The following is a 27,536-nucleotide window of genomic DNA, read 5'->3' on the forward strand; positions in this document are numbered from 1 at the left end:
GCCTGATCGCTTCGGCCCTTTGCTCATCCCGCACCCCGATCCGCCGGCGCCCGTGTCTCTTCTAACTTAGTACCGGCGACGGGGACATCTTGGAGGATTTGGTTCCGACGTGGAATGAGGCAGAGCCTGTGACAGCCCGGGCCCGGAGCGCCGCGGCCACTTGAGGTCCCCGCCGTCGCCACGCCCGCGCGCTGTCGCTTCGGCCCCGCCCCTCCGAGAGCCGAAGCTGTTGGGTTCCAAGACCGTGCTCTCTTTCTTACTGTTCTCCGTACTACCATGCCTCTGTATGAAGGCCTGGGGAGCGGCGGGGAGAAAACGGCAGTGGTGATAGACCTAGGAGAGGCTTTTACCAAGTGAGTGGCGGCGGCGCTGGCTGCGGTCGTCCCCGGGGGAGGGCGGGTGGTCGAGGCCCGGGCCGGGTCCCCCCAGGCTCGCTGGGCAGGTCGCCGGGTCTCCACTTTTTCCTCCCGCACCTCCGCGAATGACGGCCCGTATTACTTTCACTGTGAGCGATACGAATCCCGAGGATCCGGTTCTGACTGTTGGGGAGGCCCAGGAGGCTTCGAGAGAATTGTCTTCTCCGCTGGTGTCTTCCATGCAGAGGATGACAGCGATGACTTAGACCCTTATCCTGGTCTTGTTTGCTTGGGAAGGTAGCAACCGAACTAACGTAGACATAATTTATTGAGTGGAGCGGCTGTTGGTACTGGAAATTCGAGTACAAGACAGAGCCATTGCTCCCCAAGAGTAGGAAGTCAAATGAGAGAAACTGCACACATAAACAAAGAGGTGAAGCCCTATAGGTAAGACTCGAGATCCTTTGTTGCACCGCCCCCCCTCCGCCCCAAAATCTTAGATTAGGAAATTTGACGTTTTAAAAGGCAACTTGTAAACACTAGAGTATTAGTTTTCAATCTTTTGGATGGCATAGATTCCTTTGACGACCGAAAGAAAACCACAGATGCACAAACCTTAAAATATTTGCACAGCGTTTCAGGGTTTGGAGAACCATCACAGTGGTCCTTGGACTTCAGGTTGAGAGCCCTTGTACTAGGTTCAAGAGAGAGGAAAGTAACAGCCAGAATTGCCTCATATAGGTATTTGAAATAGAAACATCTGAAAATCTTTATACATATATCTGAACATTGCCTAATATATAGTAGGTGCTTAATAATTATTTGTTGAGTAAAGGGTCAAAACCGCCTATTTAAGAATTAGACTTCAGGTGCTTCAGAATTGGATTAAACATAGTTCTTGATCCATGACATTCTCTTAGTGTTCAATGCAAAATCTTCCCTTATTTATGTTTTCTTATTTTAAAGGCTTATTTTAATACCATAATAAGTACCTTGAGACTGACAAAGATAATTACTCTGGCTATGAGGAAATGAGAAGCAGAAAGCTACTATACAGGAAGGTGATTATTGACAAAGACAACAGGAGGGTGATAAGATGAATTTATGAAGTAAAAGAAAGGAATTGAAATCAACCAGTGGGTTGTTGCATCCTGGGGAATTTGAGAACTGGTGTAAGTAAACATGATGTGACTAGTAGAAGATAGAACTATTTGGGGATAAGAGAGCAGTACTGAAAACTAGACAGGACAGGAGGAGATAATGTTAAAACTAAACTTACATGGTGATCATTTTTAGCAGCATTTTTTGGAAAGTTTTGTTGTACTAACATGAAACATACATGGAAATACCTAAATACTCAGGAGAATCCTTTTTGGGTTTTTTTGTTTGTTTTTATAAAGGATGAATTAGGGGGCACCTGGGTGGCTCAATCCATTAAGCGTCCGACTTCAGCTCAGGTCATGATCTCACAGTTCGTGGGTTTGAGTCCTGCGTCAGTCTCTGTGCTGACAGCTCAGAGCCTGGAGCCTGCTTTGGATTCTGTGTCTCCCTTTCTCTCTGCCCTCCCCTGCTCGTGTTCTTTCTCTCAAAAATAAATAAACATTGTAAATAAGTAAATAATAAAAGGATTGAATATACATAACAGTGAAGACTATAATAATATGGGCAGAAGTTTATTGTGTGAGTTCATGATGTGTGAACAGCGTGATTATGTCAAATATGCATAGTGTAAAAAAAAAATAGACCAAAAGCAAACACATCAATATGGAAGCTAATAATATTAGAATGATGGAATTATGTGTAACTCATAATTATAACCCTGGATTTCTACCACATTATGGGATTTCATTATGTGAAATAAAATCCCATAATGTAGTAGAAATCGAGGGTTATAGAGATATGCTCCCTGAAACTAAGGTAAAATTTATTTTTTAAAAAAAGTTTATTTATTTTGAGAGAGCAGGGGAGGGGCAGAGACAAGGAGAGAGAGAGAATCCTGAGCAGGTTCCACGCTGTGAACACGAACTGTGAAATCATAATCTGAGCTGAAATCATGAGTTGGATGCCTAACTGACTGAACCACCTAGGCACCCTAGGTAAAATTTAAAACTAAAAAAAAAGTACAGGCTGATCTGAAATTCTGAAATAGTATACTGGTTTACAATATCACTAATTTGAAACAATTTTTTTTTTTACCTATAATACACAATAATGGATTGGATGGTATTTCGTTTTAGTTTCTTTGCCCCTTTGAATACATCAGAGATGTTTTCATATGTTTTTTGTGACCGCTGCTTTGAAACAAAGGTAGAAAAACTTGCTTCTGTGACAAATACACAGAAAGAATGTTATAAGTTGAATGTTTCAATTTTCTGTTATTTGCAGGTGTGGATTTGCTGGAGAAACTGGTCCAAGATGCATAATTCCTAGTGTGATAAAAAAAGCTGGCTTGCCTAAGGTATTTTTTTTTAACAATTTAGCAAAACAAATGCTGTGCTGTAAACTTTTTTTTAAATGTTTATTTACTTATTTTGAGAGAGATAGTGAGAGAGCACGCACACATGAGCAGGGGAGGGACAGAGAGAGAGAGGGAGAGTAAGAATCCCAAAATCCCAAGCAGGTTCTTGCCCGTAAGCGCAGAGCCCAATGCGGGCTCGATCTCACAATCGTGAGATCATGACCTGAGTCAAAATCAAGAGTTGAATGCTTAACCAAACTGACTGAGCCACCCATGTGCCCCTGTAAAGTATTTTTTATGTGACTTCAAGTAAGTTTGATTAGAACAGTGCTAAATATATAACTTATGACTGTATTCCAAGAAAAAATTTTTACATCATTATTTCATTTTAAAAGTTTCCTGCCAAAGCTAATTTGACAGATTAGGACTTATAGAACAATTGGAAGAATAATTTTTCGTGCCATAGAATTCACCTATTAAAATCAAATACAGATGCTCCTGCCTTAACTTAATATTTGCATTCCTGAAGGACTTCCCTTTGATCACAAATGGGAAAAGTAGGGCTGAGGGAGACCATATAAAACCCATGTAACTTTGCAAAATAATAATTGATCCCTCAGGAAAAAATTGGAATAGCTTTGGCTTGCAACTGAGAGTGACTGGAGGCTCTCTCGGAGATAGTAAAAATAAAATGAAATGATGGATTGAAAACTTTGGTCAGTGGGTGTTGAGATTGGGCAGATGATAGGGTGTGGGGACAATGGGGCTATTTATTGTTAAGGTGGAACCAAGAGGAAATGCAGCCCAGTGAAGAGTCATGAAAGGGTCTGCTTTGGAAAAGGAGCCTCTGGTACAGAAAATCATTTAAGCTTTTGAAAAATAGATCTGAAAGGATGCCTACCTGTTTGGTTACTGAGTTGATAATTCTCTTTCTTGATGAGAGTTATAACTGTTATAATTTTAGCTCCTCTTGCCTTACATGAACTAATAACGAACATAATACAAATTACATGTTATGCAGACATTATTCCCTTATTTAACAATGGGATATGATCATATTTGGTTTTATAAAACACATGTTGTAGCAGAATAGATTAGTACATTAGTTTATATTTGGCATGGGGATGATCATTAAGATCAACACAAAATATGTTGATTCAGAAAGCTTTTTAATTATGCTTGATTAGGGAATCATTTTATTGATTACAAAATTTTCTGCAAATCCTTGGGTAAGCGTTAATGTAATAGATATATGTGGTGTGGTATTCAAAATGTGATGGAAGTTCCTGTCTATTCACTTTTTATGTTATTTTGCTTTATAATACTTGATCTTAATGTGATACTTGATAAATTACTAGATAGATTCCTGACTAAGAACTTTAACATTCTCCTTGACACTTTTCTTAGTGCTTTCAGCTTTTTTTTTTTTAATTATTGTTTATTTTGAGAGAGAGAGAGAGAGCACAAGCAGGGAAGGAGTAGAGAGAGGGGGACCAGAGGATCTGAAGCAGGCTCTGCACTGACAACAGCGAGCCTGATGTGGGGCTCAGACTCACAAACGGTAACATGACCTGAGGCCAAGTCGGACACTCAACCGACTGAGCCCCCCAGGCGCCCCACTTCTTTCAGCTTTTATCTTCATCTGGAAAAGACAGATTTCTGTGAAGATTAATCTCCAATCAGCCATACATGGTTTGGAACCTTTTTTAAGCTACATAAAATCATGAAATTAGCGGAGCTACTGGTATTGTCATTAAAAGAGTAAATAGAGGTCTGCCAGTGATGCATCAGAGTACTTAGAGCTTTCTGAGGATCATAACTGAAGTCCTTGTTATGTATTGGTGTTGACTTAGCACTCATGGCTTGGGAGTGTTTGCCTTTACTCTTGTAATGCTAATAGTGTATGTTCTCATTTTTACCACACGTATTTGTGAGCATGTAGTTTGTGCCTGGTACTGTGTTAATTAAAGGAAGATGTATCATAGGCCCAATACCATATGCTTGGCCCTTGGAGTAGGTAGTCTGTTGGGAAGGTACACATTTTACGAGTAATTAAGTGGGGTGATCTTATCAACAGGAAAGTGTTGGTGCTTTGAGAGTGACTTGCAGGCCCTGAACCAAGTCTGGAGTGTTTGAGGAGGCTTTTCTTACTTTTTAATCAGTGCTGATTTTTATCAGTCCTGGCAAAATGGTAAGTCCAGATAGAGGAAAAATTCGAATAAGCATAGCTCTCTGCTTGTGAACACATACTTTTATCCCCACAAACCAAAAGTACTGTCATCTTCGATGAGTCAATTCTTAAAGATTCCTAATTTAAGTGATTAATTTATATTTAGGGTTTGTGTTTATTCTCAATACAGATTACTTTTGATTTATTACTGGGAAATGGATTAGTACAATAAATAACCATATGTTAATTTGAAATTATTTTGTTATTATAAATTAATAAATCATTTTAATTTTTTGTAGCCTATCAAAGTTGTTCAATATAATATCAATACAGAAGAATTATATTCCTACTTAAAGGAATTCATCCACATACTGTATTTCAGGTAAGATGTAGTTATGGTTTTTTCCCCCCTCAGCTTTTGTGATTAGATTTTCCTAAGGCCAGTCATAGTGATATTTGCTTGTGTTACATCTGATGCAAAAAAGAGTTGTCTTCCATTACCATTTTTACTTGTTTATTTTCAGCCGTTTCCAAAATATATTTGAAGACTAGATGATTGGCAAGCATAAGAGATACTGAAAGCAAATTAAATGTTCATTTATAACGGAGGTTGGGTAATTAAATTACTATATATCCATATAGTGAAACACTTTATAGCCATTAAAAAAGAGTTCTGTATATGTAGTGATATAAAAGCTGTCTTAGATATATTGATATTTGAAAAAAGTAAGTCGCAGAACAACATCTATGGAATAAATATTTCTGTTAAAATACGTGCATACACATGGACAATAATGAAGATATACAAACTGCTGTAAGTGGTAGTTTCTGTGTAGTCGAAGTGTAAAATATTTGTACTTTTCAAATTATAAACTTCTATTATATTTGGAGTTTTATGAGCATATATTACTTTCGTAACCTAAAAATACACAAGTGTGTATTCAGACTAGGCTGTAACTTTTGTTTTCTGAGATAATTGCGTTAACAAAGATGATGACACAGTGCACGGCATGTAATAAGAGGTCAGGAATGTTATCTTTACCAAGTAATAAAATGAAGATGTCTTTCTCTTCTTAACAAAATTGCACTATGTGCCAAAATAAATACAAACTTTTATTTACGTTTATAAATGAAAGCTGTCACCTTCCAGGCATCTATTGGTGAATCCTAGAGACCGCCGAGTTGTGGTTATCGAGTCGGTATTATGTCCTTCCCACTTCAGAGAGACACTCACTCGTGTTCTTTTCAAGTATTTTGAGGTACCTATTTTTATGTTGTTTCTTTTTAATTTTTTTTATGTTTATTTGTTTATTTTGAGAGAGAGAGCAGGGAAGGGAGAGAGAGGGCGGGAGAGGGGAGAGAGAATCCCAAGCAGGCTCTGCACTGAGAGGGCTTGAACCCACAACTGTGACATCATGACCTGAGCCAAAATTAAGAGTTGGATGCTTAACCTACTGAGCCACCCAGGCACCCCAGTTGTTGTTGTTGTTGTTGTTGTTGTTGTTGTTAAAGAGATTCATTATTTTGCCTTCTTAAAAAATTTTTTTTATTGTTTATTTTTATTTTTGAGAGAGAGAGAGAATGACAGAGTATGAGGAGGGGAGGGGCAGAGAGAGATGGAGAATCTGAAAGCAGCTCCAGCCTCTGAGCTGTCAACATAGAGCCTGATGTGGGGCTCAGACTCACGAACTGCGAGATTAGGACTTGAGCTGAAGTCGGATGCTTAACCTACTGAGACACCCAGGCGCCCCATTACTTGAGGGAGAAAGAGCGCATGAGTGGGGGAGGAGCAGAGACAGAGGGAGACACAGAATCCAAAGCAGGTTCCAGGCTCTGAGCTGTCAGCACAGAGCCCAGTGGGGGAGCTCTAACTGGCAAACTGTGAGATCATGAGCTGAGCCAAAGTCAGACACTTAACGGACTGAACCACCCAGGTGCCCCTGTTGTTGTTTTTTGTAGATACTAAAGCTTAAACTAAAAGATCCTCATTTAACTTCCTTCATTGTATATACTACACAATCCATTTAAGAAACCAGGTGAGAATACACTCAAACCACTTTAAATTAACCATTTATTTTCTTTTCTTTGTATGGTTATTTCACATGTAATCAGCATTTCATCTAATACTTAGAAAACTGAAGATTTCTTCTTACTGATATTTTCTTTTTTTTTTAATGTTTATTTTTGAGAGAGAGAGAGAGAGAGAGAGAGAGAGAGCGAGCGTGCACAAGAGGGAGAGGGGCAGAGAGAGAAGGAGCCACAGAATCCAAAGCAGGCTCCAGGCTCTGAGATGTCAGCACAGAACCCAACATAGGGCTTAACTCACAAACTGTGAGATCATGACTTGAGCCAAAGTTGGATGCTTAACCAACTGAGCCATCCAGGTGCCCCTCTTATTGGTATTTCTGTTATTTATTTATTTTAATATAGGTTTTTATGTTAGGGGACTTTTTTAGAATTAAAAGATACATTCTTTACTATGGAGCTTATGATGTATTTTTTTGCAGGTCTTTCTGGTTTCCAGTGTTTAGTTACTCTGACTGCTCTAAACTCTTTAGTTCTTTCATGTTAGTCTTTAAATTCCTATTACATATAAAAAAAATTCCTACTATACCAAGAAATTCCTATTACATAAAAAAAAATTCGTATTATATCTTATTATATCTAATATTCAAATAATGTCTCCCTTAGAGTAAGTGTGCAGTGCTAGGAATGACTCTCAAATCTTGATTGTGATAATATTACTTATAGTTTTCATTGTATAGGGGTCAAGATTATTTAAAGACCAAAATTATGGTTTAAGATGATTATATTTCATTTTAGGCCAGAATCCTTATTATTCAAATTTTTGAAAATTTTTGCCATACACATTTAGGGTTTTTCAACAAGGGAGACTAGAAGATTGTAGAAAATGTGTATAATGGGTGAGAAATCAGGGGTGCCTGAGTAGCTTAGTCAGTTGAACATCTGACTCTTGATTTCAGCTCAGGTCACAATTCCAGGGTTGTGGGATCTCGTCTCGTGTCGGGCTCTGTACTGAGCATGGAGCCTGCTTAAGATCCTCTCTCTTTGCCATTCTCCCTGCTTGCGTTCTCTCTTTCTCCAAAAATTAAAAAAAAGAAAGAAAGAAATTAAGCACATAACAATTTATTTTTCATATATTCTACTGAGCTCAAAATATATCAGAAATCACAATGCGTTTATGAGTAAAGAACAGTTAATATTTCTAAGTTATAGTTTAGTAAGGCAGGCCCAGAGAAACAGGTTACATATTCTCCTGTACTTACTGATGTCATAAACTTAGGGATTTGGTTTGCCGTTTAGAAAAAAACACAAAACAGGAACAGCATCAACACTTATCTGAATAAAACAGATGAGTATATTTACATTTAGAGCTTTAAGTGGGTTTGTGTTGGTATCCTTATCTTGTATGTGGCTGGAAACCTGCTGTGTCTACTTAGATAATGGAACTACAGCCATTATTTTTAGCATTTAGTTATGAGAACTTTCATATTTTGATTGAATATTTAATATTTGAGGTGTCACCAGATCTGGAAAATTCTCACTGAAAAATGTCACATAGAACCAAAGATTTTTGTAGATCTTCAATTTAATTTTAACTGCTATATTATATTTTAGAACTAGAGTTCATCGTCGTCCAGGTAGCTCAGTCAGTTAAGTGTCCAACTCTTGATTTCAACTCAGGTCATGATCTCAGAGTTCATGAGCTCGAACCCTGTGGCAGGCTCTGTGCTGACGGTGCGAAGTCTGCTTGGGATTCTCTCTCCCTCTCTCTTCCCCTCCTTGGCTCATGCATGTGCTTGGGTTCTCTATCTTTCTCTGAAAATAAATTAATTAATTAAAAAAAATAAATACAGGGCGCCTGGGTGTCTCAGTCAGTTGAGCGTCCGACTTCGGCTCAGGTCATAATTTTGCAGTTGATGAGTTTGAGCCCCACGTTGGGCTCTGTGCTGACAGCTCAGAGCCTGGAGCCTGCTTTGGATTCTGTGTCTCCCTCTCTCTCTGCCTCTCCCCTGCTCATGCTGTGTCTCTCTCTGTCTCAAAAATAAAGATAAGCATTAAAATAGATAGATAGATAGATAGATAGATAGAGTTCATATTACAAACTTTGTAAGTAAAGACAATCAAGAATCTTTTTCTTGGGGTGCCTGGTAGCTCAGTCGGTTAAGCATCCAACTTTGGCTTGGTTCATGATCTCATTGCTCATGAGTTTGAGCCCCGCATCAGGCTCTGTGCTGACAGGTGGGACAGAGCCTGGAGGCTGCTTCAGGTTCTGTCTCTGTCTCTCTACCCCTCCCCTGCTCGTGTCGCATGCTCTCTTTCTCTCTTTCCCCGCCAATGTAAAATAAAACATTAAATTAAATTAAAATAGAACAAATAAAAAAGAATCCTTTTCTTAATTTTCATTTTGATGACAGAAGCATCTCTTTATTTTTTTAATTTAATATCTTCCTTAGAATTTATGTTTCTGTACCTCTTCTTTTATCTCTTTCATTTTTTCCTCCAAAAGAGAGAGAGCAAGAATTAATAAAAATGTTTCATAATTGTCATTTGGAATAAAAACAACTTAAAGGATTTAAGGAATGGCTTTTTTTGTTTTGTTTTAATTTTTTTTTTTGACATTTATTTATTTTTGAGACAGAGAGAGACAGAGCATGAACGGGGAAGGGTCAGAGAGAGAGGGAGACACAGAATCCAAGAGCCCAATGTGGGGCTTGAACTCACGGACCACGAGATCGTGACCTGAGCTGAAGTCGGACTCTTAACCGACTGAGCCACCCAGGCGCCTCAGGAGTGTTTTTATTTATTAAGGTATATAGTTAGATTATGTAAATTCAGATAAATCAGCAAACAGCCATAAAATGGTTGAAAAGCTATCATAAATATAATGTTACTGTGAATTTTTTCAAGTATATTTGAAATATAAGGGAAGCATCTTCAACTACTAATACTTCAGGTTTTGTTGTTGTAATTGTTATTTTGGTTTTGCTCTTTCCCAGGTTCCATCTGTCCTGCTTGCTCCAAGTCATCTAATGGCTCTTCTGACACTTGGAATAAATTCGGCCATGGTCCTGGATTGTGGATATAGGGAGAGCCTCGTGTTACCTGTATCTTTTTTTGTCAAGCAGCTTATTTCACAGCTTTTACTTTACTTTCCCAGTAATTAGGCTTATTATGATTGGTGTTTGTGGTATCAAACTGTTTTGGGTTACCATATACAAATATGAATTCCCATGTAGAAAAAATTCACAAGATTGTCATGAGACTTAAATTTGGTGGAAATTACCATTATGACATGGTCCCAGTATATACTCCAGGGGTCAGACCTCTTGAATATCATGTTCAGTTTTTAAGAAGAACATCAGCTAATTAGGATGTGTCATAGGACTTGACTATCTTAGTCACATTCTAAGAAAAGGTAATACAAGGAGTAATTGGAGAAAGTGAAATGAGAAAGTTAAATCAAGAAAAAACATGAAATCTGGGGCGCCTGGGTGGCGCAGTCGGTTAAGCGTCCGACTTCAGCCAGGTCACGATCTCGCGGTCCGTGAGTTCGAGCCCCGCGTCAGGCTCTGGGCTGATGGCTCAGAGCCTGGAGCCTGTTTCCGATTCTGTGTCTCCCTCTCTCTCTACCCCTCCCCCGTTCATGCTCTGTCTCTCTCTGTCCCAAAAATAAATAAACGTTGAAAAAAAAAATTAAAAAAAAAAACAAAACATGAAATCTGCCTTCAGATAGCTGAAGGACTTACTGTGGGAAAATGAGTATGTTTTCTCCTTTTTCTATTTCTGCAGGCTATTCCAGAGGCAATAGCGTGTAGGGTTTATGATGTTGGTTTTGGAATCAAATACGTAAGTGGTAAATCTTAGCTATGCTTCTTACTATCTATATGATATTAGTCAAGTAATCTCTTTGGGCCTTAGGTCTCTCAACTATGAGATGAGAATTAAAATATTTCCACCTCTTGGAGGGGTATTGTGTGACTTAAATGGGGTAATGTATGTAAAGTATTTAGCATATGATCTGGCATGTAATAATTGCTCAGCAAGTGCCATAGTTTTTGTATCAGTCACCATTGGGAAGAACTTCCTCGTAATTCATGCTGTCCGAAAATGGAATTAGTGACCGAATACGCTGGTGCATTCCTTGTCGTTAGAAGCAGGGTATAGGTAAAGGCTGTTAGAAATGTTACAGTGCACATGGCTCCAGTGAAAACGAGATTGAAATCTCTAAATCCATGATTCTTGAGCAGTTTTGATATCTACATACGTATTTATTAGAAGAAATGCTTGTGGGCATGAAATCAAGAATCAGTAGCTCCTAAAGAACTAAGTTAGGTAATATCTTTTTGATTTATCTTTTTTAAACTTTTTAAATATTTTTTTAAGTTTATTTTGAGAGAGAGAGAGTATGCACAAGACAGGGAGAGGTGCAGAGGGAGAGAATCCCAAGCAGGCTCCACACGGTCAGTGCAGAGTCCATTGTGGGGGGCGGGGCTCCAACACATGAACCCTGAGGTCATGACCTGAGCTGAAACCGAGAATCCGTTGCTTAACTGACTGAGCCACCCAGGCACCCTGGTAATAGCTTTTTAAATATAAACTATTTTGTGTTTATATCTTGTAACAATCCTGCCACGCAAGTAGTATTCTCCTTATTATATAAATGAGAAGATGGAAAGTTGGGATAGTTGACTGCAGGTCATATAAGCATATAGCCAAGGTATATAACCATGTTTGTTTCTAAAGCCAATGCTCTTACCAATATATATATTTTTTAAACATTGTACTTACAGACAATATGGAAAATAAGGTAGCAAATCTTCAGTACAGTATTGTCCACTATCCTCTCAGCTCTAGTAGAAATACAACGTGAGACATATGTAATTTAAAATTTTTCTAGTAGCTACATTTTTAAAGTATAAGTGAAAGATGCAATTACTGTATTTAACCCAATATATTCAAACTATTAGTTCCACATAAGCTGTATAAAAACTATAATGAGATATTTTATAGGGCTTTCTGTATGTGTGTGTTAAGTCTTCTAAATTTGGTATTGGGTTTGTTCTTACAGCACATCTGAATTCAAACCGGCCACATTTCAAGTGCTCAGTAGCCACATGTGGCCAGTAGCTACTTTATTAGACACCTCAGTTCTAACTAATGAATTCTGTGTGTGTATGTGTGGGTGTGTGTAACCTTTGTCTTTGGAGAAAATTTTGAAAAAAGACTGATATTTTGTACCTCTTAAAAATATTGAGAACCTGTTACCAAAGCTGACTTAATACGCAGAAGGTAAGGAAAATACCAAGGAAGCCACATTTTATCTCCTAAAATGGTTACATCCTTGACTACCCTATAGATATATGAAGGGATCCCAGTACTGAATTGTTGGGGAGCACTCCCTCTAGGAGGAAAAGCTCTTCACAAGTAAGTTTCTTGGGATTTAGCACATTTGCTTCACCTGTACCACAAAAACATGTTAATTTTTTTTTTTTAATTTTTTTTTTTTTTCAACGTTTATTTATTTTTGGGACAGAGAGAGACAGAGCATGAACGGGGGAGGGGCAGAGAGAGAGGGAGACACAGAATCGGAAACAGGCTCCAGGCTCTGAGCCATTAGCCCAGAGCCCGACGTGGGGCTCGAACTCACGGACCGCGAGATCGTGACCTGGCTGAAGTCGGACGCTTAGCCGACTGCGCCACCCAGGCGCCCCAAAACATGTTAATATTTTGACAGTATCAATAGAAGGTTGATGGACATTTAATGTCACTCATTCCATTCTCTCTTAGCCTTGAATGTATTCATCTTTTTTATTAATTTTATTTTTTTAATTTATATCCAAATTAGTTAGCATATAGTGCAACAATGATTTCAGGAATAGATTCCTTAACGCCCTTTACCCATTTAGCCCATCCCCCCCCCGCCGATGTATTCATCTTTTAAGGATAAAACCACTTTTGTGTAAAGCATTATAACCCACTATGATGTGGTAAAAGTATTAAGAGAAGATATCAAGTGCAATATTTTAATTCCAGTACCTTTTTTTTTTTTTTTTAACCTTCAGGGAGTTGGAAACTCAGCTACTGGAACAATGTACTGTTGACACAGGTGCTGCTAAAGAGCAGAGCCTTCCCTCTGTGATGGGTAAAACTATTTTCAACTATTTAATACTGGTTTATATTCCCTTTTCATTCTTCGGCTCATATTGGTTTTTTGCCCCATTGTATAGTTACTCTCTTTTCCCTCACGTCACTCTAATGACATTGCTTCAGTTATAGGGTTATTCTTCACCTCTTAATCAAGTTCAGTAATTTAATCTTAGTCATACTTTCTAGACTTGTGGCATTGTGGATTATCATATACTCTTTTTTTTTTTTAAGTTTATTTTTGGGGGGAAGGCCAGAGAGAGAAGTTGGGGGGTGGGGAGAGAAACAGAAACCCAAGCAGGTTCCATGCCACCAGCACAGAGCTTGACATGGGGCTCGAAATCACAAACTGCGAGATCATGACCCAAGCCAAAACAAGTGTCAGGTGCCCAACCAACTGAGCCACCCAGGTGCCCCTGTCCTATACTCTTGATATTATCTCTTCCCTCGGCATGCTGAGCTCTCTTGCTTTATGATGTTCTATTATTTCTCCAGGTATTCTTTGGTTCCCCCTGTTTTTGCTTTCTCTACTGATATTCCCTAGGGATATGTTCTTTTATTTCTATTCCCCCCCCCACTGGTTTTTAACAGTGATCTCATCTGTTTCCATAACTTCAGCTACATCAATATGCTGTTGATTCTCCAATGTGTCATTGGGCCTGACCTTTCTAAACTTGATACTCATATTTCCAACTGATTATTAGATGTAAACTAAGCAGGTTTAGGTACCTCACATTTAAGACCTTCAAAATGGGAACACATTATCTCTTCTTCCATATTTATTTCAACAAATTGTTATCAGATAAAGATGCCATCTTCCTTATCTCCCATTTTAGAAAACTGGGAGTTAAAAATCCTTTCAGTTCTCCCTCAGAAATCTCTTTTTAATCTCATCTCCTTTTCTCTATCATCTATACCACTGACCATCTGAAAACAAAGACATTGTAAACTAGACCCTCATTGTTTCTTGCTTGGATTGTTTCAGGAGACTATTCTCTGGACATACTCAGTCTATTTTCTACTGTTGCCAGGAGTAACTTCCACAATACAAACTTGATTACCTTGCTCTTTGGCTTGAGGGTTTCTGCTGGCTCCACAGCTTAAAATCCAAATTATTTGTTTGATAACACATTTCTTCCCAATCTGGCTTTCTACCTTGTAGCCCTAACTATTCAACTTAACCCTGTGCACCTTTTTCAGCTACAGTAAATTTCGTATAGTTTTCCAGGCACCACTAGTCCTCCCATAAACCTGAGCCTTCATACCTGGATGTTTTTCTTTGCCTGGTTGGGTTTTTCATCCCTCTACGTGACTCAGCCAGAGTGTCATTTTATTGTGAAGCCTTTCGCATTTCCCCCAAGCGGAATAAATTTCTCCCCTTTCTGTTAAGCCCTCACCAGCATTTATTACAGCACATATGACACATCCTCATTTACCTGTTAACTCACCAATTTCCTTCAGTACACTTTAGGGATCTGTCTTACTTGTTTTTCAATCTGAAGCACTTAGTATACTACCTAGGCACTAAATAAATGTTGGAAAGAGAAAGACAGGTTTTTAGGACGTTTATCCTTGCTTATATTGTTTTCCTGTTTTTCTTTTGGTAGTTAAGATAATAATTGCATTCTTCTATATATTTTTCTTTTTTTTTATTTTATTTAAAATTTTTAAAAAAATATTTATTTTTGAGAGAGAGAGACAGCATGTGAGCAGGGGAGGAGAAGAGAGAGAGGGAGACACAGAATCTGAAGCAGGCTCCAGGCTCTGAGCTGTCAGCACAGAGCCTGGCACAGGGCTTGAACTCATGAACCGTGAGATCATGACCTGAGCTGAAATCGGACGCTTACCCGACTAAGCCACCAGGGTGCCCCAGAGAGAGAGAATCTTAAGCATGGGCTCGATCCCAGGACCCTGGGATCATGACCTAAGCCAGACAAGGTCATCACATTAAGAGTCAGACACTCAACTGACTGAGCCACCCAGGCACCCCTAATTTATCTGTTGCAGGTAAATTTTGTTACTCTTTTAGTATGTCATGAAGACAAAAGTATCCAAAGGTAATGAGTTTAATGTAGCATTCGAAATATTTTTAATAAAGATCTTTAAAAGTGATGATAACATTTCCTTACAATTCTGAACTGTACATTCTTGGATACCCTTTAACCAACCATCGTGGTCTCTGATTCTAATCTTTCTGTGACATATTTTCCTAAATCTGAGTCTGTGATAGCCTTGCAGTCCTACTGACTGAGGAATTAAATCATATCATTGTTTGCTGAAGGACACGTGTAGGAGGATCAGAAATGCAAATACATTTAAAATATCTCTTGTCAAGGTTCTTAGCAAGGAGGAGAGGCAAATCTCATGTATATGTGGGTATCCTTATATGAACTTTGAATGAGTTTTTTCATTTAGTTTTTGGAACCTAGTTCAAAAAGAATAAATACATTAAAGTAACTTATAAAGACTAACCCAAGTACATTGATTCAACAAAGAGTGTACAGTTAAAAGCAAATTATGTAAGAATATAGGGGGCTAGCATCTACCCCCAGCTAAAATAAGGGTTTTATTTTCAAGCCTGCTTTACTTTTTTTTTTTTTTTTGCCTAAAGAAAACTGTTTCTCGTGTTACAAAATTTCTTTGTTACATTTTGAAATTCATTTGAATATGCCTAAAGAAAATATAACATTAATTGAATGTTACAGTTTTTAGCACTTATAGTTACATTTCTCTCATCTCTTCATAGCCAAATTAAAATTTTTTTGGAAATCTCTATCCTTTTGTGAGGTACGTTCCAACACTTAAGGATAGAAGTCTTCAAAGTTTTTGATCACACACTGACCCCATCAGTAAAAAGCTTTTGAGCATATACCTTCAATACGTATGTGTGTTTATTTGTAAGTTGTATGTATACCACTATTACTATATTATGAAACACACAAAAGTAAGATTTTGGGAAGGACAAGATAATGGTAAATAATAATTCTAACGTTATACTTAACTAGGGCTAAAAGTTTTTTGTTCCTCAAAACAACGTGATAAAATATTTTTTTAAGGGTTATGGCTTAATATTTTGAAGGTGTGGCTTTCAAGTTTAATTTATATTAATACTTAGTTTTAGTGGCTGCCATAACTTAAAGATAGAGCTAACAAGGTATGTAAGTTCAGATGGAAGAAGTGCATGATTACCCTTATTAAATAATGATTCCATTTTCAGCTATAAATTTCTGTCTTCTTTGATATAAATAATTTGTTCTTATAAATCAGAATATTTTTACGTAATTAACAATGAGTTAAAAAGTCTGAGTTTAGAAGATTTTAATTTTAGGTTAGAAAATTTTGTTTCTGAGTATGACTTAGAGAACTAGATTTTTAGCAACAAAATCACATAAAAATGGTAATATATCCAAACATCCACCTTCTAGAGGCTCCCTAAATTATAGATATCTTTGAATAGATACATTCTTGCTCACTTTTTTAAATGTCACCTTTACCTTGAAAAAAAGTTGAGAGTCTGTGTCTGATCCTTTCTAAAAATAAGTATTAGGTTAGCATATTACCGACATCACAGAAGGATAAGCAAACTTGAAACCTCACTTTTTGTACAAGAAAAATTAATAACTCCTATTTCTTCTAAGTAGTTTACCACAAGATACCCAACAAATCTTTTTATAGCAGAAAGGATTGTTGTGGTCAATTTCTATGTGGTGCCAATTATTCTAATATATTATTAGATCTTGTTTTTATCCAAGTTTTGAGTGTGTAATATCTGGTAGGACTTGGTGCACATCTGGCTTCAACTTCTGTGCTTTGGCTTGGCTTTGAAAAATGGTGGCGTTTCTATTTGGCTTTTAAAAAGCTACAGTACTTAGCTCTTTAAAAAATTTTGTGCAAATGGAAAGTGGAAATGTGAGTGCAATTTAATGGACTGGTTTTGCTTATTATTAAACTTCTCTAAATAAAATTTCTGTTTTAGGTTCAATTCCAGAAGGTGTCCTAGAGGACATTAAAGGTAAACTCAGTTCCCACTTTTGTCCCTTTTATCCTTAAGTATTAGTTTAGAGGGCATGTGTTTCTAAATATTTAGATGTACAACATATATTCAATTGATAATGTAATATCCTAAAAGTAATATACAGGATAAGCTATGTGATAATGTAAATAAAATGTTTATTTTCCTTTAGATTTATGGAAGCTTTTGCCATTATTTATGGTGTCTTATTGAAGAAACTACAATTATAGAGTATACAGTAATTCCAGGGAATTAATAGTTTGCACAGTATGAATAAACTGCTTAAGAAAGCCACTGGTTTTATGTTGTATAGAATTTTTTTTTACTCTAGTTTTTAAATACATATATACAAGGTTAATCATTTTACTGACTTTAGAAGTTCTATATTTGGGGCCAAAATATATTGGATTCACTTTTTTTTTTTTAATTTTTAATGTTTATTTTTAGTTTTGAGAGAGAGAGCGCGCTCGTGCGCGAGCACAAGTGGGGGAGGGGCAGAGAGAGAGGGAGACACAGAATCTGAAGCAGGCTCCAGGCTCTGAGCTGTCAGCACAGAGCCCGACTTGGGACTCGAACCCACGAACCGTGAGATCATGACCTGAGCCGGAGTTGGACGCTTAACCAGCTAAACCATGCAGGCACCCTTGGAGTTGCTTTAAAAAGATATATTACTTCTTTGCTAGAGTGTATTTTTATGATAATGTTTAAATTGAGTTTTCTGGTATTTTGATTCACTGAAAGGAAAAGCATTTAAAATATAATTTCATATTCTTCAGTACTGACAATGTCATGTAAAATTCATAAGAGAGAATCAGACAATAATGGATTTTAGAATTAAATGAGACCTGAAGATAATCTGGTGTGGTTGGGGCCCTGAAATATTAAGTGATTTGTTCAGTGTAATACTGTAGGTAGGGTTAGAGCTGGAGCTGAAAGATGGATCTTGTTCTTCATTATGTTGTTTATTTATGTGATATAATTACCTAAAATTTCTTCACTTATTGTAATACCTGAGTTTTACAATATGTAGATACTTATCTTGCTTTGATATTTATGAGGACTTGAATAAAATAGATAATACCCGAGTAACTTGAGCACCTAGCTTACTATTAGCATATAAGTATATTGTAGATTCTCAATATGTTTTAACGAATAAAAAGACTCTTATTAGGATACATATATTTAACGTGTTTTGCAAGTAATTAACCAAGTCATTAGATTTTTCACATTCAACATTAATTTCGTTTCTAGTTAAACATTTTTTATTCCTTACCTTCTGAAAATATTTTGAAGCAGCTTGTTATAAAAGGTACTTTGCAACTCAAATAACTTTTGACAGAATAAATGTTCAAAGTGAAAAAAAAGTGGGGTAGTAGAGGGAAAATGGTAGTGTTGGGGTATGCTAGAGGTAGAAAATAATACGCCAAAAAACCCTAAACTAAGGGAGCCTTACTGCAGCTAAGAGCAAAATTTAGCCTTGCGTTCGTTCTGACCACGATTTTTATTTTATTTTTATTTTTTATTTTTTTAGAGAGAAAAGAGTGCATGCAAACAGGGGAGAGGGGCAGACGAAGAGAGAGAGAATCTTAAGCAGGCTCCGCACTGAGCATGGAGCCTGACACAGGGTTTGATCCGTGACCCTGGGCTCATGACCTGAGCCAAAATCAAGAGTTGGACCTTCAACCAACTGAGATATTCAGGCAACCCTGGCCAACCAAGATTTTTAAAAAGAATCAAATAGATACTTAAGATTAGGGATAGCAGTGGTTCAAAGGAACATGGTACTCAGAATAGCTACATATTCATAATACTAAATTTTATTATGGTACTCTTTATGCCAGGAATATAAAAAATATAGTTTTCTCAGAGGTGTTTTATTTTTAATGTGGTTTTATGAAAGATGAGCACACAACATATCTTATTCCTCAGTGAATGAAAAAGTTTTTTATTTGTGAATAAATTCTCATAACCAAACTAAAGGCAGAGATAGTTTGTAAAATCTGAAGGAATAGCTGACCAGGATGTCCACTTGAATAGAATTGTTTTAACTGGGACAGAGATCGATTCAATCACAAACCATAACAAAATCTCCTTTTCTTTCTTGTAAGTGCGCACTTGCTTTGTAAGTGATCTGAAACGTGGATTAAAAATCCAAGCAGCAAAATTTAATATTGATGGGAATACTGAGGTAAGTTAAAAATAAATGTATATTCTTTTTTTCAGAGGTTATAACCTATGTATTTATGCTTATGATATTTATATTTCAGCGTCCCTCACCACCCCCAAATGTTGACTACCCATTAGATGGAGAGAAGATTTTACATGTTCTTGGATCAATCAGGTAGACCTTAATTTTTATGAGCAAAATAATGAACTAAAATGAATTTTTGGCTTTTAAAAATATATAAGCCTTTAATATTGCTGATTTAACAATTTTATGTGTTTTTCAGTACGCCTCCCTGTTCATGATTAATTTTATTCAACTTCTTAATTTTGAAAAGTTTTATTGTGTAAAGTTTTTAAAATTCTATAAAAATATTTAAATTAAAAAAATTTTGGGGCGCCTGGGTGGCGCAGTCGGTTAAGCGTCCGACTTCAGCCAGGTCACGATCTCGCGGTCCGTGAGTTCGAGCCCCGCGTCAGGCCTGGGCTGATGGCTCAGAGCCTGGAGCCTGTTTCCGATTCTGTGTCTCCCTCTCTCTCTGCCCCTCCCCCGTTCATGCTCTGTCTCTCTCTGTCCCAAAAATAAATAAACGTTGAAAAAAAAAAATTTTTTTTTTTAAATTTTTTTTTCCTGCTCTTCATAGTAATTTAGAAGTAATGGAACTATTCTTCAAGGTAGAGAATAAAGTACAATACTTTAAAACAGAGTTCAGCAAACCTTTTTTGTAAAGAGGTTTGTGAGCCATATGGTCTCTGTTGCAAGTACTCAAGTCTACAATTTGGAATGCAAAATCAGCCACAAGACAATATGTAAATGAATGAGCATGGCTGTGTTCCAATTTACAAAGATAAGTGGGCTGGATTTGGCTTACAGGCCATAGTTTGCTGGCACCTGCTTTGAAACGTCATGTTAGAAGGAATGCGTTCTTCCAAATATGCTAAATCGTAAGGACCAGTTAGTAATTCACTTTTTCATTTTCTTTATTCTATCCAATGATGCTATATAAGTTACAGACTTACATAATTATATTGGTAACAATAGCATTTTGTTTATATACAAGCTTTATAATATTTGTATGTACAGGGGCACCTGGGTGTCTCAGTTGGTTGAGCATCTGACTCTTGATTTCAGCTCAGGTCATGATCCCAGGGTCATGGGATCGAGCCCTGCATCGGGCTCTGCACGGAGTGTGGAGCTTGCTTGGGATTCTCTCTCTCTCCCTTTGCCCCCTCTCCTGGTCACATGTGCACTTTCTCTAAAATAACAGTAAAAATAAATAGTTTGTAGCTCTTATAAAAAAATAAAAAATTAAATTTGTATTTATAAGTTTCATTTGTAAAATATTAGATCAGAAGATGCCACAGAAAAGAATTATGTAGATATTAAAGATCCTGTTGGTTCTGAGGTTGAGATACTATAAGGGTGAACATGAATACACAGATGTTACAGATGGTAGGGTAGGAGAACAACAGAGTGAGAATGTAATACTTTTTGGTAGTAGCTTTTATCATTTTCCCTCTTCTTTAGGTTATACTCCTTAAGTTACTATTTTAAATTTTCTCCAGGTTGTATAGTAGAGCCCAAAATACAAGAAGAAAATAAATGTTGAAGGAGATGAATATGCAACTTTTTGGTTCATAATAGCTTTTTGGTTATTTGGGAATAAAAAAACACTGTGTCTCACATTTCAGACCCAATGGATTTACAGTTGTCTGCTCATATGTTTTTTCCTACTAAAAATCGAGTTCCATTGAAACATAATTAGACACGGTTCAGACCACACACACAGTTCGTAAGTCAGAAGGGTCATTGGAATTTTTAAGTGCAGTGAGAACTTAAAGTTATTTGTGTATCCGTCTTGGTACAGAATTCTTATTGGTGGTTTTTTTAGACTTTTATAGTTGGATTACCTGTATTAAAAAGATTTTAAAAATGATTGTCTTTTCGAAGCATTCAACAGTTCACAGAGAAAAACAACTTATTTTCTACCCCTAGTATTTTGTGGGTTAAGTAACAGTAAAATTGCGTAATTTCAATATCAAATCTATTGGCAATAAAAGACTTGGAACAAGAAAACTATTGTTCCGTAAGCATTCAACTCAACTGGTGGAAGTGGAATTCTGCAGGCATTACAGCAAGTGGCTGACTACCTACGAGTGTTCAGCATACTGCAGGCCTCAGTAACCTTACTGATGACATGAGGAGCTAGTGAGTGGGTGGAGTCTCATGAAGAGAATTTTATGTTTTGAAGAAGATTCAAGAAAGCTTCAGAGTGGTGTGCATAGTCTGATCTAAATCTTATTTTTAAGAAATAGTGTTTATATATGTGTATGCGTGGGTAGTTTTGTATTGCATTGCTCAGGATTTAGTTTGGCCACCAGTGACACAAACCTGACAATAGTGGCTTCACCAAGATAGGAGTTTGTCTCTCTCTTTTCAGCTTTGTTTGTTTGTTTGTTTGTTTTTGAGAGGGAGGGAGGGAAGGAGGAGGTGAGCTGGGCAGGGGCAGAGGGAGGGAGGGAGAGAATCCCAAGCAGACTCCATGCTATCAGCACAGAGCTCCATGCGGGGCTTGAACTCACGAACTGTGAGACCATGACTGGAGCGGACATCAATAGTCGGTGCTTTGCCAACTGAGCCCCTCGGGCGCCCCGTCTCTCTCTTTTAAAAGAAGCTCAGAGGTAGATAGTTCAGGAATGGTATGACAGCTCCCACCAGGGACCCAAACATCCTTCATTTCATCCTTTTGGGGGTAGCCCTGTCCTTAGATACCAGGGTGGTCGATACAGTTAAAGCTACTATATCTGTGTTTAAAGCAAGCAGCCCTAGGAGGAAGCTAGTTGCCTCCATCTCATTGTCTGTTCCTTAGCTACACATCTAACTGCAAGGGAGGCAGGTAAATACAGTGTTTCAACTGGAGGAGGGCATTATATCCAGCCTAAAAATGGAGCTCTTTTTTTTTCAAATTACAGGATTTACAGGATATTGCAAAGATGATATAGGAAAGCCTCATGTACTCTTCACGCAGTTTCTCCCAATGGTTCCACCTTACTTAACTGTAGTACAATAGCAAAACCAGTAAATTGGCATCAGTGTAACATGTATATATAGTTTGTATAATTTTATCACACGTAGATTTCTGTAATCACACCACAATTAAGATATAGAACTATTCCATCACCACAAAGACCTTCCTTGTGCTATCCCAAAATGGGTTCTTTTGAGAACAAATAGGAAAATGGAAATTGGGTATTTTATGAGGCAACTAGCAGTCTTTGCCATACGTTATTTTTAAAAACAAGAGAAATGCTTGGGGAGGGGATTGTTTTTAAATCTTTTGTATCACTACAGATCTTTTTTTTTTTTTAATGTTTACTTTTATTTTTGAGAGAGAGAGAGTGCACACAAGCAGGGGAGGGACAGAGAGTGAGGGGAACAGAGGATCTGAAGCAGGCTCTATGCTGACAGCAGAGAGTCTGATGCGGGGCTCGAACTCATGAACTGTGACATATGACCTGAGGCGAAGTTGGATGCTTAACTGACTAGGCCACCCTGGCGCCCCCAGATCTGTTTCTTGAATCTTAACTAACTTTTATAGAATCACTTATTTTCTGTTATTAGGCTTAAGGAAGTATAACTGGACAAAATGTCTGTTAATCTGTACATAATAATAGTTACAGTTAATACATAAGGAGGGCCTCCTGTGTACCAGGCACTGTTCTATTGATTCATTGAATCCTCACCTCAAACACCTGTGAGGCAGGTGCTGGTCTCCTCATTTACAAATGCAAACACCTCGTGTTTTAATTTTTTTTTAATGTTTATTTTTGAGAGGGAGAGACAGAGTGCAAGTGGGGGAGGAGCAGAGGGAGGAGGACGCAGAATCCGAGGCAGGCTCCAGGCTCTGAGCTGTTAGCACAGAGCTGAGCTGTGGGGCTCGAGCCTCTAAACTGTCAGATCATGACCTGAGCCGAAGTCAGACGCTTAACCGACTGAGCCACCCATGTGCCCCCAAACACCTTCTGTTTTCATAATTATTCTATGTTAACATAGTACTGGTACTTAAAAAATAGAACCGATGATATATTTTCTATCATATGATGCCAACAAAGCACTCTCTGTTTTTAATCTCACTAGAGATTCGGTTGTGGAAATTCTTTTTGAACAAGATAATGAAGAGAAATCAGTTGCCACTTTAATACTGGATTCTCTTATACAGGTATTTTGATTTTGCAAAAAGTTTCCATTTTAACTACAGCCGTTTAGAGAAACTGATGTTTTTGAGTAATCTCTCCACCCAATGTGGGCCTTGCATTGACACTTTCGAGATCCAGAGCCACATGCTGTACGGACTGAGCCAGCCAGGTGCCCTGAGGAAATTTTTACGTGTTATCTTCTGCATTTTTATTTTAGCTGTTGGTTACAATGTTAGCTTTTCTGCTAAATGTTACAGTTTCAGAGTTTGACTTTGGCACTGAAAGATGGTACTTAACAGCATTTCAAACTCAGGGATAATAAGTGCTATCGTGTATTTTTTCCCTAGCAACAATATCAGATTTTTGGTTTGTACCTGGTACAGCTTGTAGTTTCCTTAAGTGCAGGTTTGGGTAGTATTGAATTTTAAATTCCATAGGGTATATGATAATGTCTTCTTTGTTTAATGACTGGAATCGCAGAATTCCATGTGAAATACCATCGATTTGGAAGATACTGTCTACCTCTGGGGCTCTGCTCAGAGACTTTTATGAAAAATGTAGCATCAGTGAAAGACTTTAACATTCTAATTCTTAGAACTGATGTGGAAACAGTTTTTCTAAGAATGTTTTCTTCCCACTTGACAACTGGCTCTGGATATAATACTGTGAAGTTATCATATACTTTCTTTACTAAAAAAAGTAATGAAGTTCTTTTATTTCTTCTCCTATTCTTTGCTCGACTCAGTCATTCTGTCTTGAAAATGAGATTACTCACATATACTGTGTGTCCTGTGGAACTTTAAATTCTAAACTGTTAGATTTTAAAATCTTTCAAGTTCGTGTAAGTATATAGCAATATTTTCGTGGTTATATTTGCTACATGAAAAACTCCCTTGTTAAAGAAACCTTGCTGTGCGTTTTTTCTGTGGTAATAGTACTGATCACCTATTTAATTTATAACACATAATCTGTATATTTTCTTGAATCCAGTCAAGCATTATTTATACAGCTAAGGATAAATTCTTTTTTTTCTTTCTCTTCAATAACAGTGCCCAATAGACACCAGAAAGCAGCTTGCAGAGAATTTGGTAGTCATAGGTGGCACGTCGATGTTGCCAGGATTTCTCCACAGATTGCTGGCGGAAATAAGGTATTTGGTAGAAAAACCAAAATATAAAAAAGTACTCGGCACCAAGACATTCCGAATCCATACTCCACCTGCAAAGGCCAATTGTGTGGCGTGGTTGGGAGGTAAGAATTTAGTTTTTACAATATAGATGATTATATAGTGATTGGTTCCTGAATGGTATATTAATGGCTGTAATAGATTCAGTGTTAAAAATCATTCACGTAAGAAACTAATAGAACTATTAAATAATTTTCTTTGAACATTGACTTTTCCTTGAAGTGTTAATTTTCAGAGTTATATCCCTATTTCTCTTGGTGTTTGCACTTTAATTTTTTAAATAAACTTCATCCAATGAAAATCATTTCTCATAATAGTGATAGCTGTGCCTTTATTCCAGTGCTGCTACCATTGCTCAAGACATTTGTTTTAGTTCCTTCTAAAGCTAACCTGTGAGCCATATATGAGAATTGATCTCTTTATTTTATAATTACACTTTATTTTGTGACTGAGTTCATTGAATGATAGTTCATAGGAAATGATAGTTTCGTTGAAATCAGGAAATAGCCTAGAGCTAGTACATATATATGTACATTGAAGAGAAAAACAAGTATGGATGTGTATACTTGTATAATTCTGCTATGTGTTTTATGATGCATTTACGGCTAATGGGTATCCTGATCATGAGAAAAAGTATTGAGATTTTATTATTTATTTATTTTTAATGTTTATTAATTTTTGAGAGAGAGAGAGAGAGAGAGAAAACAGGGGAGGAGCAGAGAGATAGGAAGACAGAATCAGAAGCAGTCTCCAGGCTCCGAGCTGTCAGCACAGAGCCCAACATGGGGCTTGAACTCACAGACCTTGAGATCAAAGTCTGACACTTAACCTACTGAGGCACCCAGGCGCCCCAGTTACTGCATTATTTTTTAAAGACCACCTTGTGGGTCTTTATAAAGTCTTTAGCAGAGACTTGGGTGGCATTATAACGGTGATTATTACGTTTTACAGTGCTGTTTTATTTATTGACATACAATCTTGGAATTGTGGCAAAGAAAACTGAAAGTATTATTTACTGTTTTTACACAGAATTAAAAATACTTTCCACTCCACTCTACCTCACCTGCTTTTAGACACAGTTAATGCTTGTTAGCATTTTCACTGTAGTCTGCTATAGGCCATTTAAGTCACTTTCAACACAGGAATTGTGGCTTACCCTGTTATTCAAAATATAGGATACAAAACAGCTGCAATTAATTTGAAGAGTGTGCATTGCTGAATTTCAGCACTTCTCTCGTCAAATAATGAGTTGGACGTGTGTGTACATAAAATTTTCTGGTAAAAATTTACATCTTAAATAAAAATGTTTTTTTTGGTTTTTTTCATTTTTTTGTTTTGTTTTTTTAACCACACAGGAGCTATTTTTGGTGCACTACAAGACATACTTGGGAGCCGTTCAGTCTCAAAGGAATATTATAATCAGACAGGCCGTATACCTGATTGGTGTTCTCTTAACAACCCTCCGTTGGAGATGATGTTTGATGTCGGAAAAGCTCAGCCACCTCTGATGAAGAGAGCATTTTCCACTGAGAAATAAAAGTTTGATTAAAATTCAGCTTTGCTTCATATCAAGTATCTAATCGATTATAAGCAAATGGTACAAAGTATATAGGATGCTCTTAGAGATGACTTTATGGCAATGAAAACATTTCTGTAATGACTTTTTGCATTGCGATTCTTTTGAATTTTGTTTTTCTTGTGTAGTGGTAAAATGGTAGCTGATGCTTAATGAAATTTGTTGTATTTATATCAATAAAATATAGTAAAGCGGTTTAATTTTGGAAGTTTGTTACACAGTTTAATTTCAAAAGGAATATAACATTTTCCCTCCACAATTCACATAATCTGAGCTGAGCGTTGGAAAGTTCATTAATTTCATTATTTTCAGCAATTATTTCAAGAATAAATAATATTACCATTACCAGATATTTCAAATATTAAGCTGGGTCTATTCAGATTCTTTTGTTTTGGTATTTATGTGTCCATGTTACAATGCTGCTTTTGCAGGAATATATTTGACTCTTTGGACTGAGAATGTTTAGTAACATAGTTAAAACATTGGTTAAGCAACATGTGCAGATGTTTACTTTGTAACTTTACAGTTCCTTTATGAACAATTCTACATTTCTAAGGAGAAAGATACTTCGTTTTTATGCAAAGACATTCCATTTTATGTATTTTTATGTAACTGCTTTATAAACGTGAAATTCATAATGTTTTAATCTCTTGTGCTTTTTATCTTCTCAGGATAGGGGTGCTTGCAAATACGTACTGAGTCATTGTTTAATTTTTATCTTTGTTTGTTCATCTTCATTTGTCTTTAACAAACTACTTCTTACTGAAATTTTTATTTTATTCTTTCCACGTGCCTGTGAAAATACGTATACACCTATTTCTGAAGAATGTACTCATATTTCTTAAGCCAGAGTAGGACTTGATACATTTCCTGGTCTATATATCCCATGTCCATTCTTACTCATAGTTTACTCATTTTGATTGTCCTTTTCTGGGTGCTTCCTAGTTTTGCCATATGCTTTTTGTGTGAAGATACCAGCTCCAGCTGATACTTGAAAGAGCTGGTTCCTGGCATGAAGAATAGGAAAGTGTGTGTGTGTGTGTGTGTGTGTGTGTGTGTGTGTGTGTGTTTTAAAAACACTTCTGGCTATACTTCATCACCACAAGACTAGTAGCACAAGACTGAGTAGCAGAAGACGAAGATTCGTTCAGTATTTATTGGTCTGTCCACTTTGCATCTAGTGGTTTTAGACACTGTAAATGCTACAATAATGAGACCTGAGCCTTTGCCCTTAGGAGGTTGTCAGGTT

The 27,536-nt window shown here is 37.1% G+C and overlaps 1 protein-coding gene across 2 annotated transcripts; it reads left to right on the plus strand.

Annotated features, from left to right (window-relative positions):
- ACTR10 (actin related protein 10) lies at positions 1–26,933 on the plus strand. 2 transcript variants are annotated; one of them, XM_043556253.1, is made up of 13 exons: positions 1–353; positions 2,742–2,814; positions 5,284–5,366; positions 6,135–6,243; positions 10,006–10,113; positions 12,366–12,433; positions 13,072–13,151; positions 17,130–17,165; positions 19,274–19,353; positions 19,433–19,506; positions 23,467–23,548; positions 24,575–24,776; positions 26,067–26,933. In XM_043556253.1, exons 1-13 carry the CDS (start codon positions 277–279, stop codon positions 26,246–26,248), a joined length of 1,254 nt encoding a protein of 417 aa, XP_043412188.1. In that variant the 5' UTR covers positions 1–276; the 3' UTR covers positions 26,249–26,933. The 2 variants fall into 2 exon arrangements, with proteins under 2 accessions (XP_043412188.1, XP_043412189.1); XM_043556254.1 differs by lacking the exon at positions 1–353 and adding an exon at positions 634–803.
- The last annotated feature ends 603 nt before the right edge of the window (positions 26,934–27,536 follow it).

This window comes from Prionailurus bengalensis, chromosome B3 (assembly GCF_016509475.1).
Source record: "Prionailurus bengalensis isolate Pbe53 chromosome B3, Fcat_Pben_1.1_paternal_pri, whole genome shotgun sequence".
Classification (NCBI taxonomy): Eukaryota; Metazoa; Chordata; class Mammalia; order Carnivora; family Felidae; genus Prionailurus; species Prionailurus bengalensis.

Coding starts and splice junctions, on each gene's coding strand:
- ACTR10 (XM_043556253.1), top strand. CDS start 277: ATGCCTCTGTATGAAGGCCTGGGGAGCGGCGGGGAGAAAACGGCAGTG. Junction 5,367..6,134: donor ATCCACATACTGTATTTCAG/GTAAGATGTAGT, acceptor GTCACCTTCCAG/GCATCTATTGGTGAATCCTA. Junction 10,114..12,365: donor GGGAGAGCCTCGTGTTACCT/GTATCTTTTTTT, acceptor ACTACCCTATAG/ATATATGAAGGGATCCCAGT.